General features: G+C 48.1%; 1 protein-coding gene across 1 annotated transcript; it reads right to left on the bottom strand.

Annotated features, from left to right (window-relative positions):
- Window positions 1–106: 106 nt before the first annotated feature.
- On the bottom strand, window positions 107–5,420 carry LOC146198261 (uncharacterized). Its single transcript, XM_084593678.1, has 2 exons — window positions 5,204–5,420; window positions 107–4,254 (listed from the first exon to the last, which is right to left on the bottom strand). Exons 1-2 carry the CDS (start codon window positions 5,271–5,273, stop codon window positions 3,041–3,043), a joined length of 1,284 nt encoding a protein of 427 aa, XP_084449804.1. The 5' UTR covers window positions 5,274–5,420; the 3' UTR covers window positions 107–3,040.
- Window positions 5,421–15,878: the final 10,458 nt, after the last annotated feature.

The raw sequence follows: 15,878 nt of genomic DNA, 5'->3' as shown, positions 1-15,878 counted from the left end.
GAGTGTGCCAGTGCCGCGGCACGGCGAAGCCACGGCTGTTTTTGCCTCAAAAAAGATTCATTTTTATGGAGATGGGAGTGAAATCGGTGAAATTACATAAACTGCAGCCGGAGCAGGGCTTTTGAACGGATTTAATTTCAGATACGATTTCATTAGTTCCAATAAAACCGTAGTACAATTGCGGACGCCGGGCCACGGAAGCAACAGCTAGCTTTCACACAAGCCCTTTAACAGTTCCGTGGGATAAACACGCCGAAAGCAACAGCTAGCTTTCGCACGAGCCCTTTAACAGTTCCGTGGGATAAACACGCCGAAAGCAACAGCTAGCTTTCACACGAGCAGTTCAGTGAGATAATTGTAAAACAGCGCGAACAACGAAACAGTCGCAAGTCGCACTGCATATTGTAACGTTGTGTTCTTTAACGTGTACCGACACCGTACTTCACGAGTGGTTTTTGCATTTCGCCTCCATAGACGCGCTGCCGAGATTCATTTTGCGCCCTCGAGCTCGCCAGCCGAACGCCATGAGGCACCGCACCTCGGGTGGAAATCTTGACACGCTGGTCTCTGCTGGTTCCAGCTGGAATGAACAGGGAACTGTTCCATTTCAGCCTGTGCAGCGAGCTGCATGATATGCGGGAAGACCAATGTATGGTCGAAGGTTTCTACCCAAATGAAAATTTACTGATCGCTCATGAAGTCTTGCGTGGATATGCAGCTACTCGAGTAAAGCAGTAGTTAACTGGAGAGTTCTACTGTTTCTTCAGCTCCATCACAATGCTTAGAAGTAGCTGCAGTTTATTTGCAAGTATGAGCAGTCTGCAGTGATCACTGGTGCAAATGTTCAAGCCAACTTGAACCAACTAATGTATTGGTTTTGTATAGTATAATAAACTCACGTGCAAACAGTTTACCTTGCGGGTAGAAGAGTGCTGTAACATTAACTCCCGTGCGATCATAACATTCATCACCACATGCGCCTACTCTTAATACCAGCTTAACCAGGTATGTTTATGACGATTAGTGCAGTGACCGCTACTTGCACAATGTTGCTTCAAGGCGCTATAACAAATACTTTTAAATATATTAGCGCCAATAACACAGACTGCACACATATCAGCTTAAAAGGGAAGATTTGCATTGCAAGTGTAGCAATCATTTGCACTCAGAAGATGCATAAAGCACAAGAAATCTTTAAAAATGGAACGTCAAGGATCGGCACAAACATTTCTCAAGTTAGCAGAAGTAAGCCAAATTTCCTAAGACAGGTCTAGGAGTATGCAGCCTCCTTTGATAGGACCATAACAAGCAACAGACTTCATACAAACCTTTTTTTCTGCGTGCAATGTCTGCTTTACTGCAGAATAGTAGTAAACTATTTGATATTCTGTGGCTGTCCCATCCACTTTTCTCATTTTGCTCTTCACTGTACGATATCAATTATACACCCTTCGTACCAGTAGCAGTGATTTTCAATTTAAGCTGATGATTCCTCAATGTCGAACACTTCTTTTCTTACAGCATTCTTCAGCAGTGCAATAACTGAGGGCATAACAGAGATGTGGTCCAGCTTCTGTTGTTAACAGATATTTACATTAAGTGACACTAAGGCATGCCATTGTGGTGGGCCTTCAGCCGGCTTCAAACTACTGTTTCAGTACACTGGCACGTGCATTTAAGCTCCATTGATATGAGGTGGCTAGACCAGGAGCAAACACGTAAGCACACGCTCTGCAGCCAATAACCATTGACACTAAGCAACCATGGCATTATGTGGCAGAGCAGAAGCAGTTTAAACAGCGACACAGCCCTGAAACTCCAGATTTCATTAACAGACTAATGTTTGTGCTCAGTCGGCCAATATGATAAGAGGCATGCATGATAAAATAACAATAGACTGTGATATAAAGGAGCACTGAACAAGGGTAAAGGGAGGACGCCTCAGTTCGCAGGTCGAACCAACGTTTCGACAAGCGGACTTGTCTTCGTCTGGGCCTTCGTGATGAAACAAATGTCCATTCCACTCCCCGCAATTTTAAAGCTCCAGCAATGGAAAAAAAAATGGCACACACCACCCAAGACACAGAGCAAGAATGAGCACAGTACTGGGTGGCGTGTCCATTATACTGGCAGACAAATCTTATGTGGCTGCGCACTAGAAGCTAAAGGTGTGTGGCCGCTACTTTCAGACCTGTGTGGTCAGCTTACAAATGCCAGGAAATCACAGTTTTGCACATGCCTTTGCCTCACAGTCATACCATCTACTGTTCAGTCGGCAAGTGTCCACAATTTAACTCGTGCTTTATCCTTCTACCTGAAATGGCACATAATTAGGGCCTATTTCGCGATAGTTGGTGTCATTTTCATGACGTATGCCATTCGTGTATTCTGTTAATGCTAAAATTCATAGCACCTGTACTGCCTGTCCTTGCTACCTACGCTATGCCTCGTGACACAATTCAACATTCAGACAGCACTGCCTATTTTATATGGAATAGGGGGTGGGAAAAATTAGGTTTAAATGAACTGGTTCCGACAGGAGTGATACTTTTATGTACAGGCACAAATCTTACAAGTAATACATCAGAAACTGAATGGCCAACAATGATGTGAAAGTCCAAACACGTTTGAAATAACTAAATCACAGCCAGACAATGAAAGTACATAAGCAAAAGCCCTCCAGATGCTCTTATATAATGTTTCTCATTGGTATGCAAGCTAACAAAACTTATAGCTGCAAAACACTATGCTAGTCAGTGGACCATAAACACCATGAATCACAAGCTCAATGCTAAAAGGAAGCTAATGACATCAATATGGATGCAACCTTTCTTTTATCATTTTTTGACATACACATACACATGGTGAGCAATATTTTAGCCAGTTGAAATATTTGCTCATCTTTATAACACAGACTGAATCCAAAGGTGAGAACAAAACAGCTTGCATGCAGCTCAGCTCAAAATTTCATCTCAAAAAAAGCCTCACAGATGATCCACAATTTGGTGGCGCTGCAGCACTGGTGGCGCCTTTGAGTTCATCACACAGTTCTGTCAGCAACGCTCTTATAACCTACTATCATCTCTGCCCCATTGGGTGCCTGGTCCTTTTCTTCCACCTCGATGCACAGGATGGTCTCTGGATGGGCCACATCGTCTTGGGATGCTTCATCATTCTCAGCAGGTTCCTGTTCCCTGTCCTTCATTACAGACTTCCCAACCGTAATCATTTTTGCCAGAAGTTCATGTTGGCTTTGTTCAAGTCTGTATTCACTGTCCTTCATTGCAGACTTTCCAACTGTAATCATTTTCGCCAGAAGTTCATGTTGGTTTTGTTCAAGTCTGCAGTTGTCATGAGTCCTACGATGCTGCTTGAGGTTTGCTGACGATCCAAAGCGTTTGCCGCATTCAGGACATGGGAAAGGTCGTTCGCCAGAATGTATTCGCTGATGCTGCCTCAAATTGCTTGATGTCTGAAAGGCGCGTGGACATTCAGGGCATGCAAACGGCCGCTCACCTGTGTGAGTTCGCTCATGCTGCCTCAAATTTGTAGATGTGCCAAAGCATCGGTCGCAGTGTGGGCATGGGAAGGGGCGCTCACCGGTGTGTGTTCGTCGGTGCTGGCGAAGGTTGCTCTCAGTGTTAAAACGTTTCTCACACATATCGCATGGGAAGGGCCGCTCAGATGATGAGTGGCAAATGTTGTAGTGCTGCCTCAAGTTGCTAAGGTTGCTGATAAGCTTCTTGCAGACAGGACATGTCTGTGGTCCTGACCTATAACTGGGAGCTTTCTCCCGAGCACTAGTTGCAACAGTTTCCTCAGGAGCATCAAGTGTGCTCTCATCCACAACTAGTGGACCTGCATATGTGTGATGTCTGAAAACAGAGGGCTTGGCTGGACCTATTTTCTTGCTGCCTCCTGGCTGGACAGAAACACTGGGCACATCATCAGTGGCCTTCTGTTCAGAATCTTTAGTCACCACGTTGATAAAGAGCTGTGGCCTTACGTATGGTCTTCCCCTGTGCGCAAGCAGGAGAGCATTACGGTGAAAGTGGAGTTCAGGCTGAGCCTCCCCCTTTTCGCTGAAAGCCACCAAGTCACTTTTGGGTGCTGGGTTGGTCGTATCGGTGCATGATTCAGCAATGCTGGCTACTCCCCTAGCGCTGCTGCTGGTGCTGCTGGTGCTGCTGTCCACAGAAGTATGTGCAAGCACTCCACTGTCAGCCGGGCAGATCTTTATGATCTTAATTTGACCTGAAAAATGGCAAAAATGCATCCGCTGCAAGTTTAATGCATGAAAGCTACACATGTATCCATCTTAATAAGCCGCAGATAGTATGAGACTGCATACAGCGTGCTTAGCCCTGCACAATGTCACCAGCTTCTGGAATCTGAACAGGCAGTTTCCATTCTGCCAGCAGCCAGATGAACCACTGGCATTATCCGCATGAAATTTCCCCTGCACTAGCCTCAGACTTGCTAAGAATAACATGCGACATTTTACCGTGAAAACTAGTTTTGGGTATTAGGAAGGTCCCGTGCCACACCCCGACAATACATTTTCACAAATAGAAATTCGGCCGCAGCTTAGGTTGCAGGTTAAATCAAGCGTCTTATCAGATCGTCGATATCTGCGACTTTTTGAGTCTTGAGGTCACAGCCGAATAACACGCACTCAGCTGGCATACACAACCGTATATTGATAATACTCAGTTTCCGTCACTAAACTGCGCAAAACTGTGTGCACATAATCGTATATAAATGACGCTCAGATTATTTCCCTGAATTGCACTCAAAACTGAGAAGTAAAATCTGCGCACCGATTGAGTGCGGCGCCGAGTTCTAGAATACTGAACATTGGACGCCTACAAAACATCGAAGTGCTTCACTTGGAGTGTACTCATATAAATGACTTCGAATTCCAACGTTCTTCACAGCCGATATGAGCCATAAGAATAGATTACTTCAACGACGCCCTATGTAGCCGATCATTAACTCGCAAGCACTGGACCAGCCTAACACATTTCCGACAAAACATTATTCTGGGACAGAACCACAGGCTGCGAAGAAAACTTTACCTTTTCACGTCGCCTTAAACAGAATAAAAGGCGAGTACCGGGAGAATTCCATCCCAACAATTATCTTGGCTGAATAAAAGCTTCGATGTTTTCATTGCAACCGACGCTACTGGCAGCCCACTTACCTGAAGCCGCCAACTCTTCCAGGCGATCAGCTGGGCGTTTGATCATTTTCACGACACCGGATTCTGCCATGTACAATCGCCGAATCCCTCTGGCAAGCCTGATGAAACTTAATTCGCGCTTAACAGCTCGAAAGCCATGGAACTAAGCCACCATAATCGAACATTTCGTACTGTCGTCCATTTTGGAGACGTTGAATGCGTACAGATAGACACAACAAAAATAACACTACTACTACTACTCGAATAAACGTAGTAGACAGCGCCACTAAACATATCTGTTTTATGTCGTCGTTTTCAATTTAAAAACTAAAATATATAATGTATTATTATGTATATAATGAACATATTGCAAAAATGATAAATTTTTGTATGATAATTATATTTAATTTGTAAGCATTCATCATCATCGGTCGTCTACAAACAAAGGGGGCGCTCGCGGCGTCGCAGCCTTAAGGGTGCGTTCCAATTCTTAGCAAGACTGCTTCGTAGACGTCTACGTAGACGTCTACAGGTTCGCGTATTGGAACGCGTCTACCTCTTTACGCCTAGCGTCACCTCGCGGCATAAAGGTTGAACTAAACCGTTTTAACAACTATTATAACACTGTTTTCTTTAAAGATTTACGACAATACAGGTGAAAATCACGTTTTTAACGGTTCGCCGATTTTTTGCAGCAACAATATTGCATGTGTAATCGCCACAACGTAGATAGACTGTTAATAGGTTAACTTGTAGCAGACAGACTTCTCACGCAGTGAGCCCTATCACGAATTGACGGAAGAGAACGTTAGTCCGTTTTTCCTTTTTTATTACTGACGCTGAAGTGTACATGCTTCTCAGATGTCTCATTCACACGGCTGTAAGAATGAAAACATGCAAAATACTGTAAACTTGAGGGGATTACGGACGAAAGGTGATAACCGGCTACAGCAAACGAAAAACTGTGCCGTTACACCTGTTATCTGTAGTCACTAGACGAGGAAACCAAAGACAACTCGTTTTAATAATCTACAGGCACAAAAAAAATCAATGCGCAACAAGTCGGCATCGTCAGGCGAGTTCGTTCTTCCGAGATTAACTGAAAATCCGCGGAAGAGTTTGCCACGGCTACTGCAGCAAGATAGAAACACACACGTGCGCCGTACAGCAGCCGTTCTGACTCCCGGCGAGGTGCCCAGAAAGCGACGAGTTCGTCGATAACATCACGACTGAAGAAACTCGTCGTTAAAAAAGAACACCAACAGCATCCAACGCACGCTTTCCTCCTAAGCGCGGTAAAAGAATCTGCAGTGCTATGAATCTCACGATCATAAAGACAGCTAAATTAGCCTCTAGCTAGCGCATACATTGACGTAACAACTCACGTTTGAAAGATCGTTCATATGCATATATTCCGGCGTTCGCAAAGAGCACGACCCTTGGCACGACCACCGTACTACTGCAACAACCGCACGCACGACTCGCTCAGCGCGAAACGCGCTCTGTCCGCCATGTTTAGACAGCAAAGTAGTCTGCATCGATGTTGACTTCGGCGAAGCCGTCTTCGCGAGACGGCTTCGCGAGAATTGGAACGCGTCCCAAGATGGCGGCTGCTCGCGTAGCCGTCTAAGTAGACGTCTACGAGGGGGTATTGGAACGCACCCTAACTGGGGGTGAAAAATAGGGTTAGCGCTCATAGGAATACATGGAACCAAAATATTTCTAAGCCGATTTTTAATTTAACGAGACACCTATGATGTCCTTATTCGATGCAGAGTAAGCATGAACATCCTAGAACAGATCGTGAAAGTATAAAATCTCATGACCGAGGCGAAGTATTTTTAAAACACCGCGACACGTGGGTGTGTAAGTTGGGAGGGCGACTCATAAAAACACAAGTAAACGCAACTTACCGCAACATGTTTCTCGTTTCGCAGAGCACCAGGAGTGGTGGCCGGTAGTTAAACATTGGCCAGCGCTTTGAAGAAGTATGCTGCGTCATTGCGGATGCGGTCTACTTTCTAAACTCCCCCGAATAATCTATGTTGTGAATCCGGACACCCCCAAAAAGCGCATGTAGCGAAACAGGTAGTTTTGTTTATAGTATGATATGCTGCCGCATGGATAGGATAGGAAATACGTTAGTTTCTCTAGGAAGGTCTTGTGCTAGTAGCAGAAGAGGTCCATCTTCCCTCTTCTCGCAAGGTCGGTGCCCCCTATTCCAGGGCTCCGCTGAGCTTCGCTGCTCGCTGGGCGTGCTGGATCAGACCGAGTTGGCAATCCAAATCGCCGCTGGAGAGCCGGCTCTCCCACTATTCCACTCTCGGATCTTTACGAAAGCTATCGTTATTTCTACATTGCCACGTGATGTGGTATAACGAAGGTTTGCTACCACACCATGGGCAGGTGTCCCGATATTGTGACGGGTAAATTTTGCTTAGGATATGCAGGTTAGGGAATGTTCCTGTCTGCAGTCTTCGCCAGTACACTGCCTCTTGTTGTTTTAGATCCCGATGAGGCGGCGGATAGCGGATCCGTACCCCCTTATAGTAGTTCAGAATGTCTGAGTGCGTAGGGCCGACTCGCTCGGGTAGATCGTCCGATTGGAAGGAAGCTCGGCTCGTGTACCCTCGAGCTACCTCATCGGCGCGTTCGTTCCTCGCTGTGTCAGTGTGTCCTGGCACCCAGTAGATGTTGTGTTTGACTTTTGATGGGGTCGCGCTCTGGAGGAGCCTGAGCGCGGCGCGACCTATGCGGCCGTTCATGTAGTTACGGCACACTTCTCTCGAATCTGTAAGAATGGTAAAGGACGTGTTGCTTCGATACCCGGCTACCACCGCTAGAGCAACGGCCAGCTCCTCCCCTTCGGTTACCGTGCAATCCCTGACTGAGGCGCTAGCTAGTTCCTTTAGGTTGGCATCAATAACTACCGCTACTGCGCTGTTATGTGAGCTTCCTGTATACGGAGCCGCGTCCGTGTATACCGTTGTGGATCTTGTAGCTAAATTTATTTGAACATACTTCGCCCGGGCTGCTCTACGGGCCACATGCAAGTTGGGGTCCATGTTCCGGGAAAGAGAGCTAACCTTTAGCGTCTGGAGAATTGCGTCCGGTATGCTCGCAGTACGATTCTCGATTTCCGCAGTTGCACCTAGCCGCAGTCGCTTAAGAAGCGAGCGCCCCGTAGGAGTCTGCTGGAGCCTGGCTATCTGCGTGACCAGTTGGGCTTCTTTGATCTCTTCGAAGGTGTTGTGAACGCCAAGAGCTAGTAGTTTTGCGTTGGAGGTGTTCATTGGTAGGTGCAGGGCTGTCTTGTAAGCTTTGCGGATAATGATATCTGCACTTTCCACTTCTCCTTTGTTGAGGTTGAAATACGGGAGGGCGTAGCCCACGCGACTGAGTACCAGGCTCTGAACCAGGCGCAGGGTATCCCCCTCTCGCATACGGCTCCACTTCTGCGACACACGCGTGATGATCCTGGCGACCTGAGTGGTCGATTGCTTGAAAAGGCCGAGCGTATGGCCGCATCGCTGATTGCTCTGAAGCCACATTCCTAAGACTCGTATCTTGTCTCGGTCGGGGAGTAGCTGTCCTTCGAGGGAGACATTGAGGGTCCCTTCTTTGTGTTTCCCTTTGTGAACTCGCAGGAGTTCGTATTTTTCTGTGGAGCAGGCGAGACCTCGTGCACGGACATATTCTTCTACGCAGGTAGCCGCTGCTTGCAGTCGTTCTTCTTTCTGGCCGAGCGACCCGAAGGTAACCCAAACCGTGAAGTCGTCAGCGTACATGGCGTGCTCTATGCCTTCGATCTTCTCAAGTTGTCTAGCGAGTCCGATCATAGCCACGTTGAAAAGTAGTGGTGAGATGACGGACCCTTGAGGTGTGCCTTTGTTGGGGATCGAGAATTTATCGCTGCGAAGGTCTCCGAGCCCAACCGTTGCAGTTCGGTTGGAGAGAAAGGCCTTCACATAGCTGTGAATCTTCTCGCCACACTGGAGGTTGTCGAGTCCTTCCATTACAGCCGCGTGGCTAACGTTGTCAAATGCCCCTTTAATATCGAGGGCCATGACCGTGTTCTCGCCAGCGCTCGGGACATTGGTCCTCCATGTAATTTTGGAGCCTCCGAGTAACGACACGCTCGTAGAGCTTGCCTAGACAGGAGGTGAGTGAGATAGGTCGGAGGTTTTCGATCTGGAGTTTCTTACCCGGTTTTGGAATCATTACGACCTCTGCATGCTTCCACTCTTCAGAAACCGTTCCTGCGGCTCAGTGCCCGTTGAGGAAGGTGGTCAATTGGTCGACCGCCCCGTCGCTGAGGTTGCGTATGAGAGCATTATGGACCTTGTCTGCACCCGCCGCAGTGTTGCGCGTGCATACCTTTATGGCAGCGAACACTTCTTCCCTGGTGATCGGCCTGTCCGGGTGGGTGTTCGGTCTTCCCAGGTATGGTTTCAGGTATGCTGCAGGCAAGGTCGTGCCGTAGCATTTCTCTTTTACTTTATCTAACAGTTCCTCCTCCGTACCCTCGAAGGTGTGGATGAGTCTGCGGATAGCTTTCCCGCTTTCGGCCCTGGTTTGGATAGGGTCGAGGAGGGTCTTGAGTATACGCCACGTTTTGGCCGTGCTGAGGGTGCCGTCCAGCGAGCTACTGAACTGCTGCCAGCTCTGCCTGGCCAGTTGGGCTGCGTACTCCTTCGCTATCTTGGTGACTTCTGCAATCTTCAGCTTGAGTTTCCTGTTATTAAAAGGCAGTTGTCAAGCGCCGTACAACAATAGACCGAACGAGAGTCGCGCATTGCAGCAGAGACAGCGCAGCCGGCGTTACCTACCGCAGTCGCCTCCAGCTCCAGAGCGTCTGCTAGCGACAGCGCCGGTGGTGCATTGTCAACTGCAACTGTGCGCGGTCAGTTTATCGTGCCGTGAACGGTCCCACAAATCGTCAGACTTACAGTGCTTGCAAGGGAATGTAGTGCGCCATGCAACATGATGTCGGGGCATGATACAAGATGTTCACCAAAAAGTGAGAAGGGTTCAACGCTGCTGAACCGAGTGAAATGGTGCGGTAAGTTGTGTTTACATGTGTTTCTATGGGTCGCCCTCCCAACTCGCACCCGCATACGTTTCGCGGTATTTTAAAAATACTTCGCCTCGTTAATGATATTTCATACTTTCGTGATCTGTTCTAGCTTGTTCATGGTTGCTCTGTACCGAATAACGAGATCATATATAGGTGCGCCGTGAAATTAGAAAATTGCTTCGAAATTTTTCAGGTCCATGTATTCCTATGGGCGCTAGGCCAAGTTTTCACCCCCAACCAGTCCAGACTGGCGACAGAAGCGCCACCGCATTGCGTTACGTCACAGATCAGTGTTGGTTTTGTACTATAGTCTATATGCATCTAGTGGCGCGAACGGAGGCGCGCGCCAACGGAACAGCTGAAGCAAAACTGATCGCCTCCCGCAAGGAGCGCTGCCGCGTCTTTTACTAGCCCTTAACCACTGCCTCCGTGCAGCTGAGGGCGGTCGAAACGGATGCGGCATGCTTACGCAGCCTGCTGGCGGACCACAGAAGGTCCACAGAAGGCTTACAATATATATTGTGAGCCTTCTGTGGACCTTCTTTCATCGTACACGCCATGATCTTCTTTCATTTGTACATACCATCATCATCGTCCGGTGCTCGCGTGCTCTCCGGTGCGTCCTCTCGCGTCCGGTGCTCTTCCAACTGAGCTACTCTCAAGGTTCGTATACAGGCAACCTTAATACCCAAGAAAGTAGCAGGTGGGACAGCGGCCGATGTGGGACAGAGGCTCTTATCTCCACCTCTGTCATCACGCTAAATTTTTGCCGGCTCGAATTCCGCCATATCCAGTTTCATCAAAGACATACTTCGCCGCACCGCGACCAGGCTTCCACGCCTCTGAAACCAAACGCCCCGTAACCCTCATATGTGGACCCCGGTAAAGGCAAGCCTTCCGGGTAACGAGGAGGTCCACTCCCGCGCCCAAGGTCCCCCTCTTCCAGTAGAGGAGTTTCTGCTTGTCTTGAGAGAAACCTTTAACCACTATCGAGATGTTTGGTGCATTTACGCACTGCCGGTTGCCTCCCCTAACCTTAACCCAAGGCGCCATTCGCCCAGACTCCAGACCCTTACTGCTTCCTAGCCTATTAATTCTATTTCACGCCCACTATCTCGATCAATTGCTATCCTACAGTAAGCTCTGCAGGAAACCGCGAGACTTTCTGCACGTCCTCCTCACACGCCTCGCCTTCCCACACCCTCCATCCCTAACCACGATGGAGTCATATGGGAGACTCCTGGTTAGTTCCACAGCGCCGGATCATCAGTGGCTCCCTGAAGCAGACAGCCTTCCAAGGGCTGCCATACGCTCTGTAAGGGCGGCTTCCAAAAGGCCGCCTCGTGCGATGTTAACGGGGCTTTGATGCTCTCTGCATTTATTCGCCCATAAGTGTTTTCACTACCACCATGACCCACCTTGTATTGATGCCTCGAGCTAGTCTGTTCTGGCTGGCTCAATATGTCGTTCACTGACACACCTGTAAATAAGTCACTTATTTATATCCTAGTAATGTCCTCAGACCTGTTGACGCAAGATTCCCGCGCAGACTTTTAGGCCGTGTCCAAGTTGCGTGCCAGCCAACACAGAGTCGAGCTACGGATTCACAGCAGAGCTACGGGTTCGCAGCAGCAGGCGTCGTGACCTTGTCCGAGCAGCAGCATGGACGGTTCGACCGGAAACGAAGAGCGCCCCATTGGCGTCGATCCCGCCGCTGGCTGGCGCTTTACACTGTTTTTATTGCCGAGAGCAGCGCCTTTGTAAAAAAGCCCGAACAGCCTGCTTCATCGCCGTGTGGTTTCCCAGAATCCCTGGAATTAAGTCGTAGGCTTCGGACGAATGAAGGCGAAATTTCCTTTCTCCTTCGAGATATGCTATGTAAATGGTGACGCGATGCATGTCCGAAAAGCAAACTGCGTGCGCTGCGGTTGTTTAACGAAGGATGGGCCTTGCGGGTCCTCCTGTGTTACCCCCTCAGCCGTATACTTGTCTCCCGTTTGTCATCGGCCGCTTGTCGGCAAAGCTTGCCACGGAAAAACAGAAACGTAGCGATTTTTTTAATTGCTTTATTCATTTTGCTATTCAAGTTATCTCCGCAATTAAAACGGGAAGGACGTGACATTTGTGTGACTGAACTTGCGTTTGGTTTGTGTTTTAGGCCAAAAGGCGGCTGCAGCAATCAACTCTGTGATGCATTTCGTTATCTGAACCTTGTAATTCGCACTTCAGGAGGTTGCATAGCTTGCAGAATGATTGGATTTCTGCGTGGTATCTTATGGCGATTTCCACTGGTCGATCGGAGCAGGGCGCCCGAGCCGACCTAGAGCGCTACAGAGCGAATCAGCCTTGGTCGACCAGCGGAACGTGTAGAGCGCGCGGCGGAAGTAAAGCTGAGCCGGTTTCGAAAGTTGTAGCCGCATCCCAGCGCCAAAATGTTTGCGGTAGATAAATAGGCAGGAGTGCGGTCCTCAACAACTTGCTTTCTCATTTTTTTAACGCTGCAGACGTTTTTCGATATACGCACTTCGACATATTCGCGCAAAAAACGGTGACATCCAGCGTCCACTGCCGATGTCGCTGAAACGGTCAAAAACAGCCAAAAGAATCCAGCAGCATCCGGAAGTGACCGCGTCAGCGACTAGGACTTCCGGCGAGATCCGACTTCGGTCGGCGGATCGAGCTGGAGCGTCCCGAGCTGCCCCAAACGACCAGCGGAATACGCGCAACCTATCTTGATCGACCAGTGGAAATCGAAATCGTCGTCCCGGAGCAAGAAAACGTGCTCCGTAGCGACCAGTGGAAATCGCCATTAATGTTTGACGCATGAGTATTAACCAAAATACTATGCACCATTTACGTAAATTCAAAAACGCGCAGAGGCAAAGTAGTCAGCGTCCTAACCACTCGGGCACCGCAGCGCGTAAATAAAATGAGTCAGATATTGGGCAGAGAGAGCTAATAAATGAGAATGCAAAGAACCTAAGCTGCAAGTTTAACTCGCGCACATAGAGTGCACTTGCCGTGAGAGGCGGCGATCAGAGGAGAAATTCAAAAGATGAAAGGTGCAAAAATTGACGAAGAAAAACGAAAAAGAGAGAGATTATAAGTGATTGGCACGGACGTATCAAGCGATGGCAAAAAAAAAAAAAAAAAGAGTTCAAAATTTTTCTTGAAGGCGAATATTTTGGATGTGGGTAAACGAAGTGCACTTCACGATGCAGTACCGCGAAGGACTGCGGGTGATATTACAAAATTAACTAGTCCACATTCACAAATCGAAATAACAAGAAGCATTATTGTTTTACGCATAGCGATAAACATTTATAAGTCATAATATCCTATCACCAAAAAGCTAGCATTGTATAAGCCGTGTATAAGTCACGTATAAGTAATAAGCTGCATAGCTTTTCTTTGCAGCCGTATGGCTGCCCTAGGGTGGATGTCAATGAGTAATTACTCCCTTATTAAATCTTCTTATCACGATTACGATATTCCATAGTGCCCCGCCGGGGTGGTGCAGTGGTAAGACGCCCGACTACTGTGCCGGAGTTCCCGGGTTCGAACCCGACCGCGGCGGCTGCGTTTCGATGGAGGCGAAACGAAGTGGCGTCCGTGTGCTGTGCGATGTCAGCGCACGTTAAAGATCCCCAGGTGGTCGAAATTACTCCGTAGCCCTCCACTACGGCTCCTCTTTCTCTCTTTCCACTTTCATTCCCACCTTCCTCCCTTCCCTTACGGCGCGGTTCGGGTGTCCACAGAGCAAGTGTGACAGTTACTGCGCCTTTCCCTTCCTGTGAACCAATTTAACTTTACCATTCGAACGCAGCTATTTCAGCGTTTTTTTTTTTTTTTCCGATTCATTGAGGCAAAGAATTTGAAAGATGCTTGTACTGCTTGTACGTACGTACATACTTACGTGAAGTTACAAAATACTTTCTATTTTTCTCATGAGCCAATGAGAGTTTCTCCCCTTCTGGGAAATTATATTTGGTTAGTGACTCTCGGTCAGCCAACGGCCCCGAAGGGCTCGACTGCCGAACGAACGCTAAAAGCAGCGCCGCTAAAAAGTAAATTGTGAGGTTCAGATTCCCAAAGCGACACGCTTGCTACGACGGCCGCTTTACTGTAGGTCTCCGAATTCATTCAGACAACCTGGGGTTCATTAACCTGTGCACCGAACAACACACGGTATAGTTCCTTTTTTTTTTTTTTTTTTTTTTCGTTTCGAATCCGCTGAAGCGCGGCCGGGTACGGGTCAGTAAGTTATAGACTGTTTCACTTTTTTCAGTGGTGAGTGCCTTCCGTGCCAGCGGATTGTTCAGAAAAGAGAAAAATAATGAAGGTCGCAATGGCAAACCTATAGCACGAAGGTCGCCATATACGCTCGAGTCCCCGCAAAACAACCGAGCAAATAATTTTACCCGCAGTGCTGGGAAAGTGAGCGGGAAGTTACCTCGTGGAAGTAGGATATTCATCCTTTGTATCTCGGAGTATTCGCGCCCATCATATAAAATAAGTATAGCATATATATTACTCTGTATTCAAGATGTCTCATTCAACACGAACGCATAGATTTAAAAATGATACTTGATTCCCCGAGAATCAAACTCAAGTTGGCGGCCTCCTAGTGCACCCGGAAGTATTTTTACGCCTTCTTTAACAATAAATTTTGTCAAATATCGCTGACTATCCGACCACGGGGAAAAAAATTTAATAAGCACCTGTGGCTACGTGAACAGAACAGCTGAAACGCAGCCGACAGAAATTCGATTAAAAGTCCGTAAGCATTCCTTTTCCTCCGCCAACAAGAGGCCCAACGGGCCTCTGCCCGTCAAATGAATGCATGTGCTCCCAGCATACTGCTCACGACAGCTGCAATAAAAGATATCCGTTGAACGCCTCTAACGAGGTTTATCGCGATGTTTGAGACAGCAGCGTTAGAGCTGCTCTCGCATATCCGGAAAAACTGGACAAACTGTATAAAATGACCATGCTTGAAAAGGCCAACAACAAGGTACTCGTAAAACAAGAACAGAGAGTGCGCAGGAAACTTGTGCGCCATCTACCCATGTTCCATGTTAAACGCTAAATTGGTGGAAAGGTGGGGGGTATCTATGATCGACGGCGTGAGCATGACGTCATCGCAGCCACCTCAATCAGAAACGGATGCCACGAAGCAAACGGGCCAGTGAGTCGCCTGAGCAAGTGACGGTGAGAGATGAAAGACACGCTGATGACTTCATCTGCGCATGTCAGCTGCACTGGGTACTTTTATCGCAGGGTGCTGTCGTCGAGCAAAAGTTTACGGGATGCGTGTCCTCAGAAAAGTATTGCACTGTCTCGCGATCCAGTCATCTGCATTGCTAACTGCTGATGGACGTACTTCGGACACTTCAGGCGATTTCGGGCTACAGCGTCACGACGCTAGTTTCAGAATATGGGGGCCCTTATAAATATATAAATTGGTTCACAGGAAGGGAAAGGCGCAGTAACTGTCACACTTGCTCTGTGGACACCCGAACCGCGCCGTAAGGGAAGGGAGGAAGGTGGGAATGAAAGTGGAAAGAGAGAAAGAGGAGCCGTAGTGGAGGGCTACGAAGTAATTTCGACCACCTGGGG

This window comes from Amblyomma maculatum, chromosome 2 (genome assembly GCF_055883805.1).
Source record: "Amblyomma maculatum isolate TAMU_Amacu chromosome 2, ASM5588380v1, whole genome shotgun sequence".
Taxonomy (NCBI): Eukaryota; Metazoa; Arthropoda; class Arachnida; order Ixodida; family Ixodidae; genus Amblyomma; species Amblyomma maculatum.
This window is presented reverse-complemented; position numbering and strand designations above follow the sequence as displayed.